At 38.8% G+C, this 27641-nt stretch overlaps 2 protein-coding genes across 11 annotated transcripts in view; one reads left to right on the plus strand and one right to left on the minus strand.

The window, feature by feature from the left end:
- Nucleotides 1–6426, minus strand: part of CDCA2 (cell division cycle associated 2) — a 53220-nt gene extending 46794 nt beyond the window's left edge. For 2 of the 7 annotated variants that reach the window (XM_082401945.1, XM_082401944.1), the window contains exons 1-4: nucleotides 5606–5847; nucleotides 5100–5163; nucleotides 4802–4975; nucleotides 3211–3356 (exon numbers count right to left, since the gene is read on the minus strand). In XM_082401945.1, coding sequence (XP_082258071.1) covers nucleotides 3211–3356; nucleotides 4802–4975; nucleotides 5100–5163 — 384 coding nt within the window. In that variant the 5' untranslated portion in view covers nucleotides 5606–5847. Of the gene's footprint in view, nucleotides 1–3210; nucleotides 3357–4801; nucleotides 4976–5099; nucleotides 5164–5605; nucleotides 5849–5936 lie in introns of those variants that run through there. The other 5 variants (XM_082401943.1, XM_082401946.1, XM_082401942.1 and 2 more) reach the window with 5 other exon arrangements.
- Nucleotides 6427–6587: 161 nt separating this feature from the next.
- KCTD9 (potassium channel tetramerization domain containing 9) overlaps nucleotides 6588–27641 on the plus strand; it is a 57708-nt gene continuing 36654 nt past the window's right edge. The window contains exons 1-6 of one of the 4 annotated variants that reach the window (XM_082402873.1): nucleotides 6588–6872; nucleotides 16753–16874; nucleotides 19471–19514; nucleotides 22941–23037; nucleotides 23640–23698; nucleotides 23905–24033. In XM_082402873.1, the coding sequence (XP_082258999.1) occupies nucleotides 6825–6872; nucleotides 16753–16874; nucleotides 19471–19514; nucleotides 22941–23037; nucleotides 23640–23698; nucleotides 23905–24033 (499 nt within the window). In that variant the 5' untranslated portion in view covers nucleotides 6588–6824. Of the gene's footprint in view, nucleotides 6873–11987; nucleotides 12077–16752; nucleotides 16875–19470; nucleotides 19515–22940; nucleotides 23038–23639; nucleotides 23699–23904; nucleotides 24034–27641 lie in introns of all 4 variants that reach the window. The other 3 variants (XM_082402876.1, XM_082402874.1, XM_082402875.1) reach the window with 3 other exon arrangements.

Here is a 27641-nt window from a genome sequence, read left to right on the forward strand (position 1 = left end):
GAGTAAATCTTAAAAGTTCTCATCACAGGGAAAAAAGAATTTGTAACTATGCGTGGTGATCATTTTGCAATATATACCCCTCATCTTTCCTCCACTACTCTTGTTTTCATTCTTGAATATCTCAATGCTAGATACTACAACTATATATTCCAGCAATTCTTTTAATAAGTACAGTCATATGATATGTGTGGGGATGTGTTTATGTACATATGTGTATGTATATCCTTAAGAAAAAAAAAAAAGAGAAAAATCAACAGCAGATATGGAATGTCACCAAACAAAAACTGACTTAGTCCAGAGAAAGCTGAAACTGACAGGGGCTCCTTAGGGTGGTTTGATAACAGGAAACAAGCTGACTTGCTAGAGACCCCCAGAAAGGCTCAGGTTATCTAAAGCATCAGATATTCAATATGTCTGAAACAAGGGTCCAGGGCAATGTTGACGCTGTATCAGTAGCACGTGAACCCACAGATCTCTCCACAAATAGGAAAGAACCTTTATGTTTTGGAGGGAACACAGAGATTTAGGACTCTATGAGATCTAAACAGCTAAGGATAGGAGGCCTGTACTGAAAACAGTTTGTCCAAGTCTTCTCAATGACTTCCAGCCGCTTTCCACATTTGCCTTCCACGGTTCTAGGGCTCGGGTTTACACCCACAGGAATTCCCTCAAAGAAAACAGATCTACCAAAGAGAAAATACCCACGGGATTCTAATATTTGGGAGTTCCTTCACTGAAAAAGTGGCCCTGTTGTCCTACCTGGAAATCCACCAGCCAGCAGAGCCAGAACATACACTGTTAGCTCCCAGTCAGTTTTTAAAGTGTCGCACCTTCAAATGTGAACAGAGTCAAGGATCACTAGGCATCTGAAGAAAGATTTGAGCATGAGCCAGAACCTAAAATAATTAGGTAGCAAAATGAGACCCCATGAAATAAGGAAGAAAACTTCAACAAAACTATAATGTCCTCAACAATCCACAGTGAAAGATAGTCCATCATGGTAAATTAAAAGACTAAACCAAAAAAAAAAAAAAGGTACTTATTAATCACAGGAAAAACAAAAGTTATGCAAGAAAGGAAATAAGGCCCTAACACACCATATGGCAATTCATGAAAAATATCTATAGGATTAGATAATACATAGTAAACCCTAATTTAAACACAAATTGTAACTGGTTGTACTGGTAGGAAGGCAGGAAGGGGAAAGTGTCAGGACAGCTATGGCTGGGAGATGTGAGAGCAAAATCCTCATTTTTCACAGAAATAACAACAATGATAGCATAAAACATACCATGTTCCAGGCACAGTTGTAAGTATTTCATATCTATTAATTTATTCAACCTCATAAAACTCTTGCTACTATTATCACCCCTGTTTTATACATGAGGAAACTGGACCAGAAAATTCAAGTAATTTGCCAAAAGTCACAATTAACTAATAATAAAGCCTAGAATCAAACACCAACAATACAACTCCACAGGCCATGTTCCCATATACTCTAACACAGTTCTCAATAAGTTTTTACACCCTAAAAAATTATTCAGCACACCAAAGACTCTTAGTTCACGTTCGTTATATCTATCAAGAATATTCCAACAGCTTTTCCAGAATTGTGGATATCCTTTAATGCAACACAAAATTCAATGAAGATTTCTTAAATGTTAGTTGCAATGTCAAATATGAAATCTTATCAATGAACTTTTCATATTCTGTTATGTTAAAATCCATGGGCCTATCCTGCAACTTGAGGGTATAATTTGCATGTACTGATCACGTAGAAAATACTGGTTCACTCAGTTATGTGTATCTTCCAAACGTTGACATATTTTACTGTGCAATAGCCAAACGTCACATTAATATCCCCACTGATCCATCAGAAAAGTGCAGCCATTGGGAAGCTGTCAAGTAAGATCACAGTGGTGAATACAAGTTTTCCAAAATTCTAGTTTGCTCTCAAAAATTCGAATTTTTTTCATTGGTAAGAAATATCTGGCTTTCCTTGAAGTGGCAGGTTCACTGTTCATTTCTGAGAAAATGCCAGCCACATTCCCAAGTCTGACTAACCATGTCTGTCAGTCATTCTTTCAAATAAACACGATGTTCCATGAAAAAAGTGGCTAGTTCACAGCTCAAACAATCATATCCATGACTTTTCTGGAAACATCCACCACACTTTGGTATATACTTCGGAAGTGCCTGGTGTCTACTTCCCATTTCATCACACATAATATTCCAGGGTTGAAAATTAATAAAATGTATAATTTTTATTGCTTCATCAAGGATGTTAAGTGAAACTGGACTTATTATTGTTTTCTGTAAATGATGAACAGGGTTGAAGGTAAAATGACTGCTTGAGGCCATCAGTTTTAACCACCACTGCTCTTACACCATGAGTGCAAACATCAACACAGTGAAAAAGGGCAAATAACACCTTAGTGCTGTTTCAACAAATAGTTTGACCTCATGGACCTCTTGGATGGGACTCAGGGATTCCCAGGAATCTGCAGATAATTTCTGAGAAGCCCTGCACTGCACTAAACAGCCTCATGTATACACAGGGTCTAAAATGAAAAATAAAGAAGTGGCAATAAAAGTACCTTTTAAAATAGGAAGGCCCATACCAAAAGAGCCAAAAGAGCCAAAAGAGCCAAAGAAGGGCAAGCCCGGGACTGCCTTTCATAGCGAGTCTGTACTATTTGACTTTTTTAGAAGCATGTATTATTCTGATAAAAATCTGCAAAAATATCTAAATACTTCCCCAGCAACAAACACTTCGCTCCTTTCCACAAGGTTATCCCAAATACATTTTGGTGGGGGTGTGGGGAACTCTTGCCCCTACATGCCAACACACAGTAGTCACAAAAGTATTAGACACTTACAGACAAAATACTAAAAGAAGGTCGGAAAACACTGCCTCACCTCATTAGAGAAAAACAGACATGAACTAGACAAAAATGTGCAAAATAAAACAGAAAGCGCCTCCAGAACACCATTTCTAGCCAGGATCTCATAACCTTTAATAGATCCATGCTCAACATCAACATTTACACTAAGCGCACAATCTCTGTAAGACACAGAGAAAATATTCTCTCTCCAGATCCCAAACAGATGAGGTGCACTGGAGAGTACCAACACTGGACAAAAGCTTTCTAACAGAGCAAAACATCCCCTAGAAGAATTCATGACAGAACTTAAAAAAGAAAACCATACCTGACAAGGGGAATTCTTGGTCAAAGAAGCATTCTTTAAATTCCGCTGCTGGGCAATGAAACGAATTAGATGGTTTGTTTCAGGAGAGCCCCGAACACCAACTGTAGAGCGTCGTCTGGATTTTTTAAGGTAGGATGATGACTTTCCTATAATGAAAACTCTCTTGTAAGTTGGAACAAAACAAGGCAATCAGTAATCATGCCCTGAATACCCATGATCCACCAGCCTGAGAGAGAATATGATGAATGTATGGTACAGAGATCTAAGTGGAGAAGTCCAGGAAAAACTGTGCACACATCATCAGATGGGTAGGTACCTTTGTTTTGTCTATTGATTTATTCCATGCCCCTGGAGCAGTGCTTGGCACATAGGAGGCGTTTATCAGTAAGTTGTGGAACAGGGCTTCCCTGGTGGCGCAGTGGTTTAGAATCCGCCTGCCAATGCAGGGGACATGGGTTCGAGCCCTGGTCCGGGAAGATCCCACATGCCGTGGAGCAAATAAGCCCGTGTGTCACAACTACTGAGACTGTGAGCCACAACTACTGAGCCCGCGAGCCTCAACTACTGAAGCCCGCGAGCCTAGAGCCCGTGCTTCACAACAGGAGAAGCCACCGCAATGAGAAGCCCGCGCACCGCAACGAAGAGTAGCCCCCACTCGCCACAACTAGAGAAAGCCCGCGTGCAGCAACGAAGACCGAACACAGTCAAAAATAAAATAAATGAAATAAATAAATTTATTTTAAAAAGTTGTGGAACAAACGCATGAATATATTTGAATTAACAGGTCTCATTTTTGTTTCTTATTTCCTGCACAGAGTTGGTAATGGATTGCTTTGGACTAAAAACTTCTCTTTTTCTGATCCCCAAGGACGATCTCCCCCCAGGCACACACTCTCATGTCCTCAATTGTTCAAAATAATTTGTTTCTCTTAGATACCTGTCTACCTTCAGCACACTACCCTGAATTCCAGCCAGTCTAGCTTTTTAAAGGTCTAAGAATGATGTTCTTGAGAAGGGAACACAGGTTGGCATCCACTTCAGTCTTGTCTCCATCAGGTATTACTAGTCTAGTGCCCTCTGAGTTCCAAGTACCCCATTACCCTCCATTTCTAAATTCTGTTCTCTAATTCCATTCCCATTATTTGTTTCTTCAGCTAAATCAGACTTCACAGGTGAATTTCATTTCTATTCCATAAAGGAGATAAGCCTAAGTCAATTTTGTTTGCGATTTTGAAAGAGGCATGCCCCAGTCTGTCAATGTCATATTTTAATTGCCCTTCAACTTTCTCTCATTTTTACCACACATGACCATAAAATGTTTTACATTTTCGCATACACACTCCTGTATCCCATGTGTCGGGTCAAAAAGCGACTCGCACAACATGTCCTTTTCCAGTTTGGGCCTGGAGCGTAGCTGTGACTTAGGAACACTATCATGCTGGGTGCCCTGGGACCCTGATCTCCCTGATGCAGCAAGTCTGAGAGTCAATCAATTTAGATAAAGTAATAAGATAGACAGGGTAAGTGAACAAAATAGAGTTTAATTTTTCAACTTTTAAAGGCACTGCAATAGAAGAACAACATCTCTTACCTGAAGAGTTCTTTACAAAACTTTCAGGTGTAATTCCCAATTGCTCCACAGTTACTGTGGAAAAGTTCAAAGGTGATTGAAAAGCATCTGACATGCAACGATTAGGAGTCACTTCAGCTGCAGGCTTGTGAGGAGTTACAAGCTTCCCATTTCCCAAAATAAAAGAGGTATTTTCTGAAACAGACAATATGTAGATATGATATGTATGACAATATGTAGATAATGATGTCTAAACATCATTATCAAGATAAACACCTAAACCTTAAATTTCACAAAGAAACAACAGGCCACTACATACCAGCGTTATTAATAGCAGACGCCTTGGTTTCAAGGGGCTTGCTGTCTTTTGAACTATCATCCATCTAAAAAAGAGAGAGAAGAAAGAAAAAAGAAAAATAACCCCACCTCCAAAATTAATGTGATTTGATCGAGATCCTCTCTCAAGACTGAATTCTAATACAACCTATACTGGCACGAAAACAGATGACAAGAGACTACTTTTGGAGCTCAAATTAAAGAGAAATGGAGGAAACTGCTGTTCGGGATGAAACAAAGCAGATCCCATACTATAAAACCAAGGCTTTTCGACCTTTGCGAACATGAGAATCATCTAGGCACCCTGTTGGAGAAGCAGCTTTGCGGATTCCCAAAAATTCTAATTCAGGAGGTCTGGCTGGGCCCCAGAAATCTGCATTTTAAAAAGCACGCGGGTGATCCAGTAGAACACACTTCTGAGAAACACGTCGAAGAAACAGCTCTGCGGCACTACTGTCTCGGAAATCCCAACCAGGCCGCTTGCCTTACCTCGCTCTCGGGTTTATTTTGAACACTCCGCCGATGAGTGTCGTGGCTGTCGTGCCTTCTAGACCTCGGCTCTCTGGTCCTGATGGGCTCGCTCGAGAAAGTAACTGTCGGCCGCCAAGCCAGCCGCGGGGGGCTACCTGGTCCCCGGCCGCCGACACCCAGACCCCACAGCCGGCGTTACCTACACCCACCCCTCCGCCCGGCCGCGGCCCGCCGCCCGATTCAAATCGCCGGCCCCGCCTCCTCGGCGTCCCGGCGTTACTCTGCGAATCTCTACGCCCACGCCACTCGCACGTGTGCGCGCGCGCACCGAACTCTCCCAGACCTCTACCTCGCCTTCCCAGGAACAGGAGTGGCTTCGTGGGCTCGGAGAAACACCACCGCTAGCCGCCGTTAACACACTGTCCAGAGAGATCCACTGCTGACCTGTGTCCGCGGGAACTATTTTCCGTGAGAGCCTCGCGGAGGAACCTTTTGATTAGCCGTTTGGCTCCGTCCCAGGCCTTCGATTGGATGCTGCGAACTTCGAAAAGAATCATTGAACCAATCCTGACAGAACGACGGGCTGGCTCTTACCCAATCAGCCAGTCCCGACCGCAGCCGTTTCCTCGGTGGGTTGAGCGAGTGGGAGGGGTTAAAGTTGGGAGGCTCTGACTGGTTGTGGATCACTGCCAGCGCTCTGCCTCTTCCCTCAAGCCCCGCCTCCGTATGCAGATGAGCGCTACCTGGTGTTGGCTATGCGCCTGCTCAGTAACGCTTTGAGCCGCCGTTCGGCTCCAGGTTCAGCTCTGATTGGCTGATAACCCTTCCCCGTCGGCTAGACTGCAGCCTCTCTTCCCTCCTTCCAGCTGGGCTGGGTTAGTTAGAGCCCACCCAGTGCAGGGCGATGATTGGCTGAATTTTGGCCGGCGCTGCCCGATGATTGGCGGAGCTTAGAGTCAGTCTGGGAGAGGTGGGGGAAGGGCCCCAGGCTGACTGAGGAGCCCAGGGGCGGGGTGGGAAGGAGGACCCGCCAACCTTGGGGTGTGGGACAGAGTGCGTGCCTGTGTGTGTGTGCGTGTGTGTGTGTGTGTGTGTGTCAGTCAGTAAGGGAAGGAAGGTGGCGAAGGGAGGAGAGTCCGAGTGGGTGGAGGGAGGGGAAGGGCGGGAAAAGAAAAAGGTGGGAGGAGAGCCAGGTGGGAGGGTGGCGACTCACTCAGGACCCAGTGGGGGCAGCGCGATGAGGCGGGTGACCCTGTTCCTTAACGGCAGCCCCAAGAATGGAAAGGTAAGGGGGTCGGGAGGAGGCGAGGCGGGCCCGGCTGCTGGGGGGCGAGGGCAGCGGAGTGCGGAGCGGGCGCACAGGGCAGAGGGCTGAAGTTGGGGAGAGGGGCTGGGAGAGGGGAGGTGGGCGTGCGCCGGGGTGGGGGGCGTCCAGGAGGAGGCGAACGTCGGGTCCCCGCGGCCTCCTCCCCACCCCCGGGATTCCTAGCCCGAGCCTGCCCTTGGACTCCCCAGCTGCTCTGGGGACCAGCGCGCAGGTCAGCTTGTGCTCAGTCGTTCCTAAGTCCAGGTGTGGGTCCTGGAGAACAGAGGACTCGGAGGGCGTGGGGAGGGCCGCTGTCACCTGATGCTTCTATTCCTCTTCCCACTTCCCCCAAGACCCCGCTGCCCCCCACCCCTAGCTACAGAAGGCGCCGGTTCCCACCTTCGTGCTGAGTAATGGTCTGCTCCAGAAAGTAGCCGTAACGGCTAAGGCGTGCAAGGTTGATCAGGTGAAAAGAATTTCAACTCTTTCTCTCCCTGGATAAGTAAAACACTCTCCCATCCTAGGGCCAATAAGACGGATGGAAAATTGGTGACATTTTCTTGATGGTCCACCTCCCTCCCCCCCTTTAGGAGCCCCAAGCCCCGCCGCCGCCAAACTTTTGTACTCTCTTTAGTCTTTCGCCGTATTTTAGTTCCTTAGAGGACTAGGGCAATAGAGCAAAATGGATTGATTGGACATTGCTCTTTGCTGTGTTAGGCCTTTGTTGAGTGTGTGGTGCTAAATATTTTTCCAACGCTGCAGTAAGCCAACATGAATCCTGTTCCTTCTCAGCCTCTTGCCCCACCCAGGAAAGTTCGGCTTCTTTGGAAAATTTGACTGTTCAAGGCAGACGTTTATGGTGTGGCTAAATGACATTTAGAAATAATTAAGCCTTGTGAGTCTGAGATGAAGATAGATTGGGCTCCGTTTCATTTGCCAGAATGGTTTGCTTCCTGCATCTTTCGGAAACACTGTACATTTTTAAATAGAGTAATTGTGCCACGGTTTAAAAAAATGGCTTTCCAACTACTCTGCAGTTTTGAGTAAACGTGCTGTAAAAATTTGAACCGCACTGTAGTGTGTTGACTATATAATGTTGCGTTTTTCTGGCTTTGGAGATTTAATACTCATATAAAAACAGAACTGGCATAAATTCAAGTTCTTGAATTTTCACAAATGCTGCCTCAAAATAGGCTTCCCAAGATTCACATTATTTCTGACCCTTATTAACTTTTTCTGTACCTGTTTTGTCTGTTGATTACTACTCATAATCTAAAACATATATTGTTACAGGAAGAAAGATTTAGTAGATCCAAAGTTACAATTGCAGTACGTTCTCAAAAACAGATCTCTGATTGACCCTTTTATTTAACATCTCTGCTGTGTTATTCCATGGAAAACAAGATGTTTAGACCCAGCCATAAATATTTAACTATTTCTTCTGAAAGTACTGAATTTTGTTCTTGTCAAAAGTTGGCTGGCTTAGTCTTGCCATATTTTCAATAAGGTGGCTTTTTTCTGAAAGCTGCTTACTTTTGACTAGGTTAGGTTTTTGGATTTAATTTTATTTGCTTTAAAAATATTTTGCTAGAGAATCTCAGAGAATTGGAAAAAACTCATCTCAAATAGCTAAATGTGTTTGTTACAAAGATTATAAAAACCCAAACTGGAGAATACCAGTATGATTCAATATTAAAAATAAGTCATGCCATAATCCTTGCTGCTTAACTGGAAAACATATTCTGTGCCAAACTTGTCAGTGTTTCCTCTCGTCTCCCTTAAGCTGATTTAAAAAATTATACTGTAATTACTCTTATTTGACCAAAGAGAGCGGAATAATACAATCACAGCCTGCGTTTTCTGTATAAATAAAGTGACTGTATTTCGTCAGGGTTGGCATAATCTTGACATGATTTTTCGTGGAGCTGAAACAAAGCACTACAAGGAGATAGAGTTTGGTTTCCTATCCACCGGTTGGAATGTCTGTGTCACTTTCATCATCTCCTTGTTTACCTAGCCTCTATTTTTGTTTCCTGGCCATAAGAGTAATAATGCCTGTCTTTTTCAAATAAGTTTCCCTCCCTTAAGGCTTGTTCAGTGATTGCCAGACTGGGCCTTGAAGCCTGGGGTTAGGAAGACACAGAGTCACCGCAGGGGACTACATCATAGACTTCTGACTTTTCCGTACACTGAGTAAACATAAGTGTGACTACTAAATGTTTTGAAGAGGGGGCTGTGCCTTCTCTAAAACAGTGCTTTCCAGAGTGAGAGGGTCCACCACACGGGGCGTGCAAGAGGATCCAGTAGAGTTTAAGAAGAAATATACCTTTTATTTATATTTTTTACTTAAAGATATAAAATTATATTAAGACTTGGTTTATCCAATCTGGAAAGACACAGGTGCTTTTAATGACTGAGACTGTCAGCTGGTCTCAGGTCTTCTGAGGAGGCCGGACGTTCACATGGGAAAAGCTGACAGTTGCTTCTTCACTAGTTGGTTCCCTTTGGCATATTGTGATGTGGTGAAGCTTACATGTGCCAGGTTAAGATGTGTATTATACCGTTTTCACTAAGTTAACCCTCACCAAAATGCCAAGTGGCTTGACAAGATTCCTTCAAACAAGATGCAGATCGAAGACAATACTAACTAGGCAAGCACAAGTAAGCCATGAGAAATGGCAGGGCTGCCACTTCTTTTTTAAAAATATTTAATTAAATTATTTATGGCTGTGTTGGGTCTTCGTTTCTGTGCGAGGGCTCTCTCCCTAGTTGCGGCAAGTGGGGGCCACTCTTCATCGCGGTGCGCGGGCCTCTCACTATCGCGGCCTCTCCCGTTGCGGAGCACAGGCTCCAGACGCGCAGGCTCAGTAATTGTGGCTCACGGGCCTAGTTTCTCCGCGGCATGTGGGATCCTCCCAGAGGATCCTCCCCAAGGCTGCCACTTCTAATATAAACTATCAGATTTTTTAAAAAAAAAAGGGACTTCCGTGGTGGCACAAAGGGGTTAAGAATCGGCCTGCCAATGCAGGGGACACGGGTTCGAGCCCTGGGCTGGGAAGATCCCACATGCCGCGGAGCGACTAAGCCTGTGCGCCACAACTACTGAGCCTGCGCTCTAGAGCCCGCGAGCCACAACTACTGAAGCCCACGCACCTAGAGCCCATGCTCCACAACAAGAGAAGCCACTGCAATGAGAAGCCCGTGCTCGCTGCAACTAGAGGAAGCCTGCACACAGCAATGAAGACCCAACGCAACCCAATAAATTAATTAATAAATTAAAAATGCCAATCTTTAAAAAAAACAAAACAAACCAACAAAAAACAATGGATCTCTAGATCGGAGAAGAGGGCAAAAAGCCCCAAATTTTAAAGAAGACTATTTGAAGTCCTATTTAATAACTGCTATTAACAGTAAACTGCTCCCCAAGTGTATGTCGTTCTTTGAGATATTAGCCAATAATAGGATGAGGTCATCCCAATTAGCAAGACATTTCAAAATACTTTCCAGCACACAAAGGCAGTTTCAGATTTTTTTTTCTTTTTCTTTTAATGTATAAAGTCAACCTTGAATTTGGCAGGAGTTCACTAAATTTAATGATAAATATTTACGGGATTTTTACTGGTTGACTCATCGTCTTAAGTCAATAAAAGTCCTCTTATCATTTGGGAAATTATATTCTTCCTGACAGTGGTATATACTTTATAAGTAAGTAAATAAGTATACAAATGTTTGAGCACATGCCCAAAAACGTTTTACTTAAGGGGTACGTAGTGAAAAACATTTGAAGGCCATATTTCTAAAAAAATGGGATCTTTACATTTTAGTTTGTTTAAGTTGCTCCAGAAGAGTCGGGTTTGAACCTTTTCATCCTCTCTCCATATGCCTCAGAATTCCCGTTGTTCTCCTTTTAATATTCTGTGTAATAGTTGGCATCGAGGAATATGAAGTGAGAACTTAGATCTCTGAATGTAGTGAGTGGCTTCTGAGCAACCCGATGTAAATTCAAAGTTTCCGTGCATCTTGGACATAAGTTGCTTTTTTTTTAAATTGAGAATATTCAATAATGTGCTGTGCCAGTTGTAGGCCTTTTGTATACCTTATTCATTCATTCAGTCGACACTTAGACTGAGTTCCGTCTTTGAGGAGGAACCATGCCAGGCACTGCAGATACAGTGGGATATGAAATAGATCTTAATTCTGTACTGATGTTTACAGTCTTGGTCCCGGACCTGTTTTCTTCTGGCTTTGATATTAGGTCAGAAATGTGTTGTTGGTATTAACAGAGTTTCCAGAGTTGAATTCATTGTGTTGAGTTGAAGAAAGGTGGAAATCTATGTAAAGCTTTGTCTATTGAAATCTAAACATTAATAAGAAACCTGCTCTTCAAGTTTAAACGTTTTTAAAATGTATTTGATACATATAAAAGGATACAGTAAAGAATACTAATATGCATAAAAATTAAAAGGAACATAATATAATGAATATCAGTAAACTTACCACACAGCTCAAGAAATAGCATATTATCAAAACTTAATGTGCTTGTCTACTTTCCTATATTTATCCCATGAAGGCAGCCAATTTCATGAATTCTTTTTCAGTAAATAGTTTTGCCACGTATGTATGTATAAGTAAACTATATGTTTTGTCAGCTTTGGGATATATCATATCCTAAATTGGTATCACATTGTACATAGTCTTTTTGGATGTGAGTTTTTCATTCAGTATAATATTTCTAAGATTTCATCCATTTTGTCCCACATACTGATAGTTTAGTCATTTTCACTGCTTTATAATAATTATACAAAGTATATACAAATACTATCACAATTTATCCATTCTCCTGTCAGTGGACAGTTGGGTTGTTTATTTTCTTTATATTTTGCAATGAAATTGATGGTGCTGCCATGAGTATTACTGTATATCCTGGTGCACACAAGTGCAAGCATCTTTCTAGGGCAGTGGTTTGCAAACTTTAGCATGTGTTGGAATCACCTGGAGGAATTGAGCAACTATTGCTGGGCCTCATTCCCCAGAGCTTTAGATTCACTAGGTCTGGGGTGAGGCTAGGAGTTTGAATTTCTAATCTACTTCCAGGTGATCCTAATGGTGCTGGTCTAGAGACCCCACTTTTGAGAACCACTGCTCTAGGATATATATGGAAGTTGTAATTATTGGGTATTAAGGTATGTGAATGTTTAATTTTTTAAAATAATGCCAAATTGTTTTTGAAAGTCATTGTGGTAATTTATATCCCACCAGCAATGCATAAACCCTCTCATTGATCCATATCCTCTTCAACATTTGCTGTTGTCAGACTTTAAAATTTTTAAATATTTTAATATTTGTCTTCCTGATGTAGTCATCTTTTTTAGGAATAAAATCATGTTAATTTTTTAAATGTATTAAACTAAAAGTGTAGGCAGAGTAAATTGATTCTACATTTAGTTATTGTGATTGGTGGGTCAGTTGGGTAAATTGGCCTGCATAAATTCAATGATTATTTATTGATTGTGTATTATGTAATAGTTATGGTGGGCATATTAAAAAAACATGTTTTAAATACACGTGCAGGTTTTACTTTTTAAATTTGAATAACATAGATTACAATTTGAAAACAGTGTTTAAAGACAGATTAAAACTTCATTAAACTGATCTGTCCTGGTAGGCACAGTGTACCATTTACTTTCCCAATTGGTGGATAGCTTTCACTTGTCGTGGGATCTGAAATTTAGAAAGAATTAAGTTAAATAGTAGTATAACATAGTGGCCATAAACTTTATGTATTTATTTTTTGGCCATAAACTTTAATAGACATGCTTCTCAGTTTATTCCATAGAATGCTTCCATTCTAAGTATAGTGCTTAGGTTATTAAAATGGATAATCACAGTGGCATGGAAACTTCAAGTCCACACTAGGAAGTAGAACACATGTGAAGCAAATAGCCATTGTAAGCGTGATCATTTTATAAATGCTTGGCCTCTCTGAGGACTTAAAGTAAGCGTAGTAAATAACGGTTAAAGCTCATATCCATGATACACAAGATTTCCAATGTTGCTTTTTCCCAGCAGAGTTGATATATAGTGAAGGGTACATGTGCCAGTCTGTTTGAGACTTTCTCACAAACATAAAATCTTTTACAGGTATATCACATTTTAAAATCTGATATTCTCATTGGTTTATATAAAAGAGATTTAAAATATTATGTCTACAGTCTTTATTTGTGAGTTATTTGTTAGTATGCTCAAGAGAGTCAGCTAAAGTGATCTTGTTGAAAACAAATGCTAAAAATGCCTTTCAAATGAAAAGTATGTTGGCCCAACTTAAGGTAAATTTTCAGATTTTCAGTGCTATAAGATTCTTTGCAGTAATTTCAGTGCTCTTTTCTCTAATTGATGGCCCTTTGGTTATTTCACTTAAAGAAAATTGTCCATTACCAGATTACTTGTCAACTGCTAAAATAATTCTTATTTGTAAATCTAATATCTAGAGCTATGGAAACCCTAAGTTAAAACTTTTTTCCTTTATTGCATAAATAATAGAAGTTCATTGTAACAAATCTGGAGGACAAAACAAAAACTCATAAGTGAACCTTAATTCTATCCAAAGATAGCCACTTTCCATACTCATATGAACTGTATGAACATCACTTTAGAATTGCATTTCTACTGTGTACTTTGTTTTTTTTTTAAACTTAATGTCAGTGGAAAAGACAAATATAACTGACTCACACACAGAAAAGGCATGTCCTCGTTCAACACTCTGAAAGCAATGAAAATTTCATCTGACATTCAAGAAACATTTATCAGAGACCTACTATAAGCCAGATACTGTGACACTTAAGAGGATCCGTCTTTTTAAACTGGCTGCAGTTCTTTTCTGGATGTTAGAGATTTGGGTAGTACAAGGATGTACCTCAGTGCTGCCCATCAGCATTACAAGGGATTATTGGTTACCTAAATTCACCGAATGAATAACCACTTTTTACAAATTAAAAATTTATTATTAAACCTTTACAGTCTAGATAAGAAGTCAGGTTAGAAAATATTTGGGGTAATGATAAATTGTGTTCAATACTATGTGAGGGCTTATTTAAGTGATGATAAAATAAAGATGAACTCAATTTGTATCTAGAATGTGCTCCTTAGTATTGCAGCCTACAAGGAAACACCTGTTGTACGTTGATTGCCCTGAAATTGCCAAACTGTGTGATGTGTGACTTTGTTTTTGTTTTTAATCTTATAATCAAATTTGACTTCAATGGGGAGAAAAGAAAGATGGTAACTACTCAACCTTCCATACAAAACAACAGGGTTTGAGTTGGACTCTACCACTTGGTTACTGTGAGTTGCTATGGCATGGTCAAGCCTAACAATTAAAATAGTTGTTTCCTTGTTCCTGACTTTATTCTGCTCCTTGAAGCAGCAGTGTCCAATAGAACGCTCTGTGAGGAAGGAAATACTCCATATCTGCGCTGTGCAGTATGGTAACCACTAGCCATTGTGGCTATTGAGCAGTTCATATATGACTATTGTAACTGATGAACTGACTTTTATTTTAATTAATAGCAATACATTAAAACTTAAATAGCCTCTTGTAGCTAGTGGCTTCCAAATTGGACAGCGCAGCTTTCGAACATGGCAGGTGGCCTGTATTTCCATTAGGAAACAACTGACCCACAGGAAAAATCAAGTCAATCGAATAACAATTTAATTTGATGTATTTTTGAAAAATAAGTTAGATAAAGTGGTATGCTCTAATATTTAAATTCAGGAGCATAATACAGAGAGAGATACATTGAATTTCCAACCATTTCATGATGCTTGAGGGAGAGAAGTGAAAAGAAATGGGTGGAGAAAGTTAATGTTAGGGCAAGGAGCGGATAATGTCAGGTGAAAGAAAACCATGTGAAGCTATACAAGAAGCAAAGAGCCAAGCGACTGATCAAAGCAAATGCAAAACACCTTTTACAGTCTGGGAACCGCGAGGGGAGAGTAAGAAGATCCTCCTTTCTAACAACAGCGTTCTTGTCATAGTTGCTATTATACTAAGAATTTTCTAAATCTTTCTCCTCTGGAACTCGTATCTGCAATAACGGTTAGAATTCCAGGCTCTGTTACAAAGGTGAAAAATGATAGGAAATACGGGGGACACATGTTCTTCAAGCTTCAATCATTTATGGTGGTGTCTGCTGGGTGTCAGACATTCGGCCAGGTGCTTTGTGCTGTTATCTTTTTTATCATATGGTAAAATATACACAACATAAAAGTTACCCTTTTAGCCATTTTAAGTGTACATTTCATTGGCATTAAGTACATTCATGTGTGTAACCTCACCACTTTTCATTTCCAAAACTTTTTCATCCTCCCGAATAGGAACTCTGTACCCATTAAGCAGTAACTCTCCATTACCCCTTCTGCCCCGGTAACCTTTCTTCTACTTTCTATGAATTTGCCTGTTCTAAGTACCTCATACAAGTGGAATCACATGATATTTGTCTTTTTTTATGTCTGGCTAATTTCACTTAGCATAATGTTTTCAAGATTCATGCATGTTGTAGCATGTGTCAGAATTGTATTCCTTTTTAGAGCTGAATGATATTCCATTGTATGGATATGCCACATTTTGTTTATCCATTCACACATTTATGAGCACTTGGGCTGTGCATTATCTTTAATAATCCACGTAGTTCCCTTTAAACTCTGCTTGCCTGCCCCTCTTCCCCAAAATGCCCCAGCTTGCAACACTTCTCGTAGGTCCTGATCCAAGAGAAAAGAGTTGGAATCTCTATACTCTGCTGTTGAAACACTACACACTCCTATTGGCAAACAACTCACTCCACACTTGACTGTTCACTTCATTTACTTAACAAAAAATTCACTGTCTACTGTACTCCAGTGACCACTGAACAAAAGACTAGCCCCGGTTCCATTTCATATGGCACCTTTATCCAGCATCCTGTGGGAAGTCAGCTGGCTGCTCATGCTTTAGGTTCAGCTCCTTACCCGCTTTTTTATTCATAATTTTCGGAGATCTGACTGGTAATGGTACAACTATACACAGTTACAGTTATGGCTGGAGCAAAATTTCACTACATGTACAGAGTCTCTACCCCCTACCTAAGCAACTGCATGTATGTTGGACAAGTGTCAGACTGTGCCTGATTTAAAGCAGGACGGAGCAATTCATTGTAACCCAGGTCTACGCTGTACTTAAGAATGCTAGCCAAAATCTGGCTTTTATACAGTATATAGTTATTGAAGTTAAATGAGGTGGGAAGTCGTTAACTGTTCATATGGTAGTTGACATGGTAAATGTTATAATAAACAGTAAATTTTTCCTGTTTAAAAAAATAAACCATTCCTTTAAGAAAGGAATAATGTAAAAGCAACATCTTAAAAACTTAATAGGTCTCAGGCACTTTGTGAAGCTCTTATCATGCATTAACTCATTTCATCCTTGTGACAACCTTCTGATACAGGTGTAACTGTTTTCCTCATTTCTAGTTAAAGCCACAGAAGCATAAAGAGGTTAAATAATTTGTCTTGAGCTGACAGCTAGAAAATGTCAGAATCTAAATTCAAGTGCGGGTCTCTTATGTCAGAACTGGAGCACTGTTTAACATACTGTAAGATTGTAGTTTGTTTTTAGAGATGATTTCTCTAGTCTTGGATTTCAGCAGTGTTAGGCACTAAGTAAATATTTCAGTCATAAAAGAAAAAGAAACTTTTAAGAAGCTCTCAAAATCTCTTTTTATGTGATAATCTGATTTTTTAGACCTGTTTATAGTGTGGTGGTTTTTAATTTGTGAGTGACGAAATTATTATGTAAGTTGTTCAAATTAATCTGGTGTGTTTACAGGTGGTCGCTGTATATGGAACTTTATCTGATTTGCTTTCTGTGGCCAGCAATAAACTCGGCATAAAAGCCACCAGTGTGTATAATGGGAAAGGTGGACTGATTGATGATATTGCTTTGATCAGGTAACCTTCACCTTTTTATAAGCTGTCTACAGTGTGCGCTCAGCTTCTTGGTGCTATGCTGTTTCCCTTAAGCAGTATTTAATCACTGTTAAGAATACAGGATTTTGGCCAATGATTGCCTAGAATTTGCTGTTTGGAATTTAAGTAATTTGCACTTACGATGCATTGATCAGATAGAAAACCCTGAATACATTCCAATATACTCATAGTCTTTCTGCAGAGTTCATATATGGCTATGAGGAATCTCTATGTTACTAGAAACGGATCTAATAAGACCTGAATTTTTAATACTAGAAACTTAATTGATCTCTTTTATATGCTACTGCTTATTGTTCAGTTCATTTCCTAAGAATGCTTTGAATTTTATAAGCGTTTACAGAGACCTACTTTGGTGGAAACTTGCTAAATAAGATAGCATTTTAACTAGAGTTAACTCACCAGTGATCCACCACAGTAGTGGTTTTGGTTTGTTTGTTTGTTTGGGGTTTTGTTTTTTAAGTATGCCAGGCATATTTTAAAACCAATGTCCAGCTCACCTCATTCCATCCTCGTGGGATCATAGAATTTTGGAGCAGGAGGGGGCTCAAAGACGATGGAATGGGAACACAAACTAAGTACTGACTCTGTGCCAGTTAAGTTGTATTTGCTTTGCCCAAGTTACCTCATTTAATCGGTAAAGCATGGACTTTTTAATTTATTTTTTTGGCCGCAAGGCATGTGGGATCTTAGTTCCCTGACCAGGGATCGAACCCACACCCCCTGCGTTGGAAGCGTGGAGTCTTAACCACTGGACCGCCAGGGAAGTCCCTGCGTGGGTTTTTTAAAATTGATGTTGTGAAGATAATGATGTTCTAAATTATGGTAGTATACAAAGTTTAATATTCACTTAAACCCAGGTCAGAATAACCTTTCAACATAGCATACTGCCTTTAAACACTTCTAGTCGCTTTGTTTTATAAATGAGGAAACTAAACATCTGAGAAGTTAAATGATTTACCCAGGTCATACATTTAATAGTTGATTTTTGTTAATTAGAGGAAAACAAATTTTCATATTAGTCTTAAAAAGTTAACTGGCCTGGTGAACAAGTAGAAAAGATTATAGACTTAAAAGATAAAGATTTTAATTCCAAATAAATTAGAAGAGTTTCTTAGTTTTTCAATATCTATCTCCCAGCTTCTGTGTGTTTCTATGGATAATTGAATGATTTATATCAACCTAAATATCTCCTTAACAAACACAGACTCTGCTTCCAAGAAAAATTCTATGTGTTCCTGTGATGTCTTATAGAAATATAATTTATATTCTTATAGAAATAAAAATTTCTACAACATAGGTCGTAATTGAAGAAGGTCATAACTGAAGCCTTCTGAACTATAAAATATCTACCTATTTGGAACTCAACCTGGTGGTTGCCAGAGGGGAGGAGACTGGCGGGGTTGGGTGAAATAGGTGAAGGGGCTTAAGAGGTACAGACTTCCAGTTATAAAATAGATAAGTCACAGGAATGTAATTGGCAGCATACTGTAATAATTTTGTATGGTGACAGACAGTTACTAGACTTATCGTGGTGATCATTTCATGTATTTTGATTGTCAAATCACTATGTTGTACACTTGAAACTAACATAATATTGTGTGTCAACTATACTTCAATTAAAAAAGAGCTAGGACAAGTATATATTTATATTATATCTACCTGTTTAATAATTTGTGGTTCACAGTACAAGCTCTGATCATTTATACTAATCGTACGGTGGGGTGGAGCAGGGAAGGAGGATATACACTGATAATCCAGATTTTTGAATTATGGGTATTCATTTACATTTAGGTGAGTATAGTGGGTGAGTGTTTACAGCAGAGTTATTTCCAATTATATTCTTCTTAGATTTAATATGAAAATTTATTTTCATTTCCAAAGCACAAAGCAGCTGATGATGTGGCAGAAAAACCCTAATAATTTATTTAGGGTTATAGAATTAAAGTGAAAAAAGAAGAATTGGCTATAGCTTTAATCATATCCTTTGAACATAACATTCTTCAGTAGTATATTCTCCAATTGATAAGAAAGCTGAATTCACATAATTTGTATAGTGGGTTTCGTTTTGTTTTTTCCATTTCAGAAGTACTTTCATGTGCAGGATCTTCTTTGAATTTAAATCCAGAGGCAGTTAAGTCAGGGGGTTAAGCACTTTGAATTTTATAAACGTCACAGAGACCTACTTTGGTGAAAACTTGCTAAATAAAATAGAATGTTAAGTAGAGTTAACTCATCAGTGATCCACCACAATAGTGGTTTTGGTTTTTTTTTTTTTTTTTGGTTTTGGTTTTTACATACCCTCGGCAGATTTATCTTTTTAAGACAAGTGTCTAGTTCACCTCATTCCATTCTCATCAGATCATAGAATTTTGGAGCAGGAAGAGGCTTAAACAACCTGGGTTTAAACAAAAAACACTGGAACTTGGTCAACTTCTTTGCCACATAGATAGCAAAACAGATCTTCTACATTATTCTAAGGAATAGTTCCTCTAGTCAACAGATAATTCATGTGATTTCTGGATTTTGATGGTGGCTTTTTAAATTTTGATTTCCCCAGGGATGATGATGTTTTGTTTGTGTGTGAAGGAGAACCATTTATTGGTAAGTGACTTCCTTAAAAGCCAATTTTGTCTGCCGAAATAAAGATGAAATGGCAACTATTTTACATGGCTTTACTAAGCTTAACATTACAAGGTGTCTTATAGCAGTATTCAGCTCTTCATACCTTTCTTGATTCTGCATTGGGGGGGTGTGTGAAAGTAAATTTCTAACTTGAATTAGATGATCATATTTTAGTATGGATACCTCATCTTTTACGTGCTGTTAAAAGGCTCTGGATGTGCACATATTCATTAATTATGACATGATAGGGTGGTTTTGATTTTAGAACTATAACTGTTTTGTTTTGAAATTTTCTCTTTGATAGTAGTTATCAAAATCTCTGTTATGTTACATATTTTTTAAGCATATATTGCTTGAAAAGGTAATGTTTGCCAGTCATTCACAGCAGTTAAATCAAATCAGTCAAATGTGACTTGGTAGCAACCACACACACACACACACACACACACACACACACACACACACACACACTACCCTTCAGTTTGGAAGTAAGCTTATACTGTGTATATCTCAAAGGAAAGAGCCTGAGGCTTAAATAAATATTCTTTAACGAATATTTGATATATTTAGTTCCAGACGATCACACCCTGGATATTTAAGTATTTCTTTAAGCCTTCACAATAATTGTATTTGGTGAGTGGAGGTAGTGCTCAAGGTCATCACACAGCAACTTAGAAGTAAATGCATAGTCTCTGTTTCTGCCTTAAGACTGAACAAAAAATTTTTCTCATCTTTTCTTATCCATTAGCCTAACAGAGTGGGTTGGCAGGCAGTGGTCACTTAATTGGTTCATTGCATACATACAAACAACAAAACAAAAAGTGATTGATTAGTGGGTTTTGTTTTATCGTTACAAACTTTCAGAGTTAAAAATATTTGGTATGTTTTCATCCTCTGCATTTATCGATACCTAGATTATTTTACTTTTGGCCAGTGGAAATCCCTTCATGTCCTTCTCCCCATTAGTCTTTTCCTTACCATCTGGAATAACAAAGTGTTCATCTTATACTTCTCTTGTCCTAAACCCAAATCAGTGTTTTTTCCTTGGAAGCCTTGATTTCTTTTAGTGGAAAATGTCATTTCAAGACCCAGCCTGGGTGCTGGGGAGGCTCGCTGCTACTGGGTTCGTCATGATTACTAGGCTTTTTGGTGAACAGAGTTGGAAATACATAGCTAGCTAGAGGATAAAATGCGTATATAATAAATACGATATGATATAAAGCTTTATATCACATATAACATATAAACAGATAAAATATCTCATGGGTCCATACTAATACTTTGGTTTATATCAGGATTATAATATTTTTATTTAACATCTTCTATCTTACATCTATGTCTCCTTTCTTGCATATCAGTAATCCTGGTTTCCAAGGACGTAGGGAGTGATGGGGTTGTCATGTCACATAATTACTCATTTCCTTCATCCTACACAAAATACACATAAAAGTTTCAATAATAATCCCAATACTTTGAATACCAATGTGACTACTCAAGACAGTTAAACATTTTTTTTAATATGCTCATTCCTTTCTTTCCTTACTTAAAAAATAATCGTATTGTGTATCCATTGTCAAATATTATTATTATATACTATATACATACACACACACACACCATTGTATACTATACTCTCTCCCTTAAAACCATCACTTAGTTTTACTCCTCCAGTCCTTAAACTGATGCCTCGAGTGGTTGTCTGAAACTTGTTCTCTAGTAGATTCTTTATAAAGAACTTGTGAGAACTATATTCTCTGACATCTTGCATGTGGCTTCTATACCTGAAAGACAGTTTGACTGGTCATAAAATCATATGTCAGAACTGAACAAATTGCAAACTTTAATGATATGTAGTTTATTGTATTTCAATTATACCTCAATTAGGTTGTTAAAAAATCCTTGGTTCACATTATTTTTCTTTAAATATCTTAAATATGTTACTGCATTTTTTTCTGACATAGAGTTTTGGTGTCAAAAAAAATCTGATCTTTCATAAGTGATTATTTCTCCTAGCTCACCCAAGGGATTATTCTCTTTCTTTAAAGTACAGTAATTTTAGTATACTATTTCTGGGTGTTCTGAGCTGTTCTGGGTTGAGTCTCTCAGATATGTGGTGGGCCCTTTCAGTATGTAGTTTCACATCTTTTTTTTTTTTTTTAAATTTCAGATAAGTTTTCTTGAACTTTATGTATTTATTTTGTTAACATGCTTTGATTTTCTCCTTTCAGGACTCCTATTGTATATGTGTTGGATCTTCTACACTTGTCTTCTATATTTGAAATCTTCTGTTAAATCCTTTTCATCTCTTTCTTCATTTCTTCTTGATTTTTAAAGCTTTCCTCTCTTCAATTTTTATTTTCCTTAAGGCATTATCTGTGGTGTTCTTTCACTCCTGTGTTTCTTCTAGTTTAATCTTCATTTCTGAAATGCTTTTTATTTCTAATTCTCTCCTGAGTTCTCTTGCCTCATTTCTGAATTTTGTGATTCTGGTTTATGTTGCTTTTTCATACCTTGTATTATATACTTCTTTTAGCATATTTGGAATATTATTGTTTACCTATTTTGTGGCCATTTCTTTCTGGCACATTTTCATTATCTGGCACATTTTCATTATCTATAGGGATGTAATTCTTCCTATTCTTTTAATAATCTTGTATGGGATTTTCTGTTGCTCTTTTTTACATGAAATTCGTTTTCCTTAACTTGAGAAGGGAGCTGACTTAGGAAAGTTTTTGTAATTTCATGGCTCTAGGTGTCCCTTTTATGTTGTTTTTATGAAGTATTAAAAAATATGGAAGTCACCTTCTAATATATTTTGGTTCTGCTTGACCTTTTTTGACTTTTATCTGGACTCCTTTTCCTTTTGTCTCTGTTGTCTCTGTTCTGTTCAACTTGGATTCTTTTCCCAGCATCTTATCCTCAGTGTGGGACTTTGTCCTAGGTGAGAGCTTTGGCTGGGTGGGTTTTGAGAGTTTGTTTTCGGCCTCTTCAGATCTTACTGCAGACTGCTTGAATCACCCATGGTTGGAGTGGGCACACCCCTCCCACTTCCGTTCGGCTGTTCTCAAGTAGACTTGCCGAGTTTTGAAGTGAGCATTTATGGGTTACTTTGGAATTCTTAGGATCATCACATACCCTGTTGTTTCTGTCAAGGATGCTTCTTCTGTCAAGGATGCTTCTTCCGTCAAGGATGCTGATGCCATGCTGCTCTTCTAGTTGTCGGTGTTGGCGGGATACCTTATCACCTAGTTTTGTTTTAGATACTGTCTGTGGGAGTAGGGCTTCCTGTCCTAGTAGCTCTGGCATGCTTTTATGTGTGTGTTTTAGTTTAAAAAATTATACTATTGCCATCTTCCCCAAACCCCCCCCAACTTAATGTTTATTTTTTCTACATGTCGTCTCTAGACCCTCAGACAGATTCTAAAGTACCGGAAGGGTTGTCAGGATCTCACACAGACTGGCTAACATTAAATGTTGGAGGGCGGTACTTTACAACCACACGGTAGGTGCACGTGTATGTGTGTGTTGAGTGGGTACTATGTACTGTTTGTTCTCTCCTTCAGTTTGCTGATTTCCTTAGAAGATATTCCAATGCTGCTTAAATATACTATGTGATTTGAAGCCAATATTTAGAAAATTTTTTCTAAGAGTAGAAAATGGTTCACAAGTCATTCCAGAGAAAGCATGAAAAGCATGAATTTACTGTTTTTAGAATATGCTTTTAAAATATTGAGTAATGTACATGCAACACAAGTAAAAAATTAACAATATTGAAATTTGTAGACTACAACTGCTTATACTAAAGGCATAAGAAAAATGTAAGTTTCGATCAAGAAAATTGTGATACAGTAGCTTGTTAGAAGGATAGATCAGCATTGAAATTAAAGGCAACGAAACCAATATTTAAATCAAAGGAAGTGCCAGATTAGAAGAGATTTTGATAAATGGCAACTTACTGCACATTTTTGTTTCCCAGCATCACTCCTCCCAGGTTATAGCATGCATCTTTTTGAGAGAGCAGCTGGGATCAAGTATACTCTTGACTTAAATATGTTTGTTTATAAAGACAAATGGAGAAATCAATTTTTTTCCCTGAATTCTTAGGAGCACTTTAGTGAATAAAGAACCTGACAGTATGCTGGCCCACATGTTTAAGGACAAAGGTGAGTGCAGTGAGATCACATTTTGTGTGATCTGTTTGTAGTTGTATTGACTTTATAACTCCTGTCCTTCTGTACTTTTTAATGGAATCAGTAATAATTTTTACAAGGGTAAAAACTTACTAGTATGTTACGCAATTTTCCTTCTATAAATTTCTAACTTTGTTTTTTGTTTATGGGGGGCTTTCTTCATTTTAATGGTCCCACAGGTGTGTGGGGAAATAAGCAAGATCATAGAGGAGCTTTCTTAATTGACCGAAGTCCTGAGTACTTTGAACCCATTTTGAACTACTTGCGTCACGGACAGCTCATTGTAAACGATGGGATTAATTTGTTGGGTGAGTTTTCAGTGTAATTCCTCACACTTTTTAGGATTTGTATTTTCTTTTCACTTGCTTAGTAATGTATATTTTCATAAAGTAAAAGTATCTTTTCCATTTTTAAAACTAAATGTTTTTACATGCATATGAGTGTAAATATACAGTCATATATCTACACAGGTAGATAGTCTTTCAGGTATATATCTACCCCATACATTCTGATTTTAGATTCTAAATAGATTTAGATTTCATCAGTAAGGACGCTAAGGGATTTTGTTGTTTGTTTTTATAATTTTTAAAAAAATTTATTTATTTTATTTATTTATTTTTGGCTACTCTGGGTCTTTGTTGCTGCACGTGGGCCTTCTCTAGTTGCGGCGAGCGGGGGTTACTCTTCGTTGTGGTGCATGGGCTTCTCATTGCAGTGGCTTCTCTTATTGTGGAGCATGGGCTCTAGGTGCGCGGGCTTCAGTAGTTGTGGCGCATGGGCTTAGTTGCTCTGCTGCATGTGGAATCTTCCTGGACCAGGGTTTGAACCTGTGTCCCCTGCATTGGCAGGCAGATTCTTAACCACTGTGCCACCAGGGAAGCCCCGTTGGAAGATTTTTAATTACAGTTTCATCATTACTTGTGATAGGTCTGTTTATATTTTCTGATTCTTCCTGGTTCAGTCTTAGAAAATTGTACCTTTCCAAGAATTTGTCCATTTCTTTGTGGTTGTCCATTTTGTTGGCATATAATTGTTTGTAGTAGTCTCTTACAATCCTTTGTATTTCTGCGGTGTCAGTTGTGATTTCTCCTTTTTCATTTCTAATTTTACTGATTTGCATCCTCTCCCTTTTTTTCCTTGATGAGTCTGGCTAAGGGTTTATCAATTTTATTTATCTTCTCAAAGAACCAACTTTTAGTTTTATTTATCGTTGCTATTGTTTTCTTTTTTCATATTTCATTTATTTCTGCTCTGATCTTTATGGTTTCTTTCCTTTTACTGACTGGGTTTTCTTTGTTCTTCTTTCTCTTGTTGCTTTAGGTGTAAGGTTAGATAGTTTGTTTTTTTTCTTTAGGTGAGATTGAATTGCTATAAACTTCCCTCTTAGAACTGCTTTTGCTGCATCCCATAGGTTTTGGGTCATCATGTTTTTGTTGTCATTTGTTTCTATGCATTTGTTTATTTATTCTTGGATTTCTTCAGTGATCTCTTGGTTATTTAGTAGCACACTGTTTAGTCTCCATGTATTTGTGTTTTTTACAGTTTTTTTCATGTAATTGATTTCCAGTCTCATAGCGTGTGGTCAGAAAAGATGCTTGATATGATTTCAATTTTCTTAAATTTTCCTAGGCTTGATTTGTGACCCAAGGTGTGATCTGTCCTGGAGAATGTTCCGTGTGCACTTGAGAATAAACTGTATTCTGCCACTTTCAGGTGGAATGCTCTATAGATATCAAATCTATCCGGTCTGTTGTGTCATTTAAAGCTTGTTTTTCCTTATTTATTTTCATTTGCATTGATCCGTCCATTCGTGAGAGTGAGTGTTAAAGTCTCCTACCATTATTGTGTTACTGTCAATTTCCCCTTTTATGGCTGTTAGCATTTGTCTTATGTATTGAGGTGCTCCTATGTTGGGTGCATAAATATTTATAATTGTTTTATCTTCTTCTTGGATTGATCCCTTGATCATTATGTAGTGTCCTTCCTTGTCTCTTCTAACAGTCTTTATTTTAAAGTCTATTATATCTGATAGAAGTATTGCTACTCCGGCTTTCTTTTGATTTCCATTTGCATGGAGTATCTTTTTCCATCCCTTCACTTTCAGTCTGTATGTGTCCCTAGGTCTGAAATGGGTCTCTTGTAGACAGCATATATATGGGTCTTGTTTTTGTATCCATTCAGCCAGTCTGTGTCTTTTGGTTTGGGCATTTAATCCATTTACATTCAGGGTTATTATCAATATGTATGTTCCTTTGACCATTTTCTTAATTGTTTTGGGTTTGTTTTTGTGGGTCTTTTTCTTTTCTTGTGTTTCCACCTAGAGAATTTTCTTTAGCATTTGTTGTAGAGCTGGTTTGGTGGTGCTGAATTCTCTTAGCTTTTGCTTGTCTGTAAAGCTTTTGATTTCTCCATCAAATCTGAATGAGATGCTTGCTAGGTAGAGGAATCTTGGTTTTAGGTTTTTCTCTTTCATCATTTTAAGTATATCCTGCCACTCCTTCCTGGCCTGCAGAGTTTCTGCTGAAAAATCAGCTGGTAACCTTATGGGGATTCCTTTGCATGTTATTTTTTGTTTTTCCCTTGCTGCTTTTAATATTTTTTCTTTGAATTTAATTTTTGTTAGTTTGATTAATATGTGTCTTGGTGTGTTTCTTCTCTGGTTTTTCCTGTATGGGAGTCTCTGCACTTCCTGGACTTTGGTGACTATTTCCTTTCCCATGTTAAGGAATTTTTCAACTATAATCTCTTCAAATGTTTTCTCAGACCCTTTCTTTTTCTCTTCTTCATCTGGGAGCCCTATAATTTGAATGTTGGTGTGTTTAGTGTTGTCCCAGAGGTTTCCGATATTGTCTTCAATTCTTTTCATTCTTTTTTCTTTATTCTGCTCCTCCGCAGTTATTTCCACCATTCCATCTTCCAGCTCACTCATTCGTTCCTCTGCCTCAGTTATTCTGTTATTGATTCCTTCTAGTGTATTTTTCATTTCAGTTATTGCATGGTTCATCTCTGTTTGTTTGTTCTTTAGTTCTTCTAGATCTTTGTTAAACATTTCTTGTATTTTCTCAATCTGTGCCTCCAATTCTATTTCCGAGATTCTGGATCCTCATTACTATCGTTACTGTGAATTCTTTTTCAGGTAGGTTGCCTATTTCCTCTTCATTTATTTGGTCTTGTAGGTTTTTACCTTGCTTCTTCATCTGTGACATAATTTTTTTGTCATCTCATTTTGTTTTTTGTTTTTTGTTTTTTTTTGATGGGTGGGAGTGTGTTCCCGTCTTACTGGTTGTTTGGCCTGAGGCTTCCAGCACTGGCATTTGTAGTCTGTTGGGTAAAGCTGAGTCTTGGTTCTGAGATGAGGACCTCTGGGAGACCTCACTCCTATGAATATTCCCTGGGGTCTGAGGTTCTCTGTTAGTCCAGTGGATCAGATTCGGAGCTCCCACTGCAGGAACTCTGGCCCGACCCCCAGCTCGTGAACCAAGATCTTGCAAGCCATGCGAGGTGCCAAAAAGACAAAAGAAGAAAAGGAACAGAACAGTAAGAAAGAGTAAATAATAAGATGAGAAAACTAACAGCTATCTTAGAAAGAATAAAAACATAAAAATATAGATGAAACAACAACTGGAAGGTAAAACAGAACCACAGTAGTAATAAAGGGGGGAGGGAAAGCCAGAAAAGGCCTTGGCTGTGGGGGGCGCGGTTTAGGTAGGGGTGGGGTTTAGGTGGTGGACGGGACCTATGCTTAGGACCCACAGGGCCAGAAAAGGCCCTGGTGCAGGGTCTTAGACTCAACACAGCAGGAGGGGCCCAGGAGTGCCTCTGGCCCTGGAGGGCAGACGACCAGGTCCAGGACCCCAGCATGCTCACTGAGCCCAAGTGGGCAGGGGAAGTCCCAGAGGGCCCCTCCCCATTGGCC

Source organism: Balaenoptera borealis, assembly GCF_965194805.1.
Source record: "Balaenoptera borealis genome assembly, chromosome: 8".
NCBI classification, from domain to species: domain Eukaryota; kingdom Metazoa; phylum Chordata; class Mammalia; order Artiodactyla; family Balaenopteridae; genus Balaenoptera; species Balaenoptera borealis.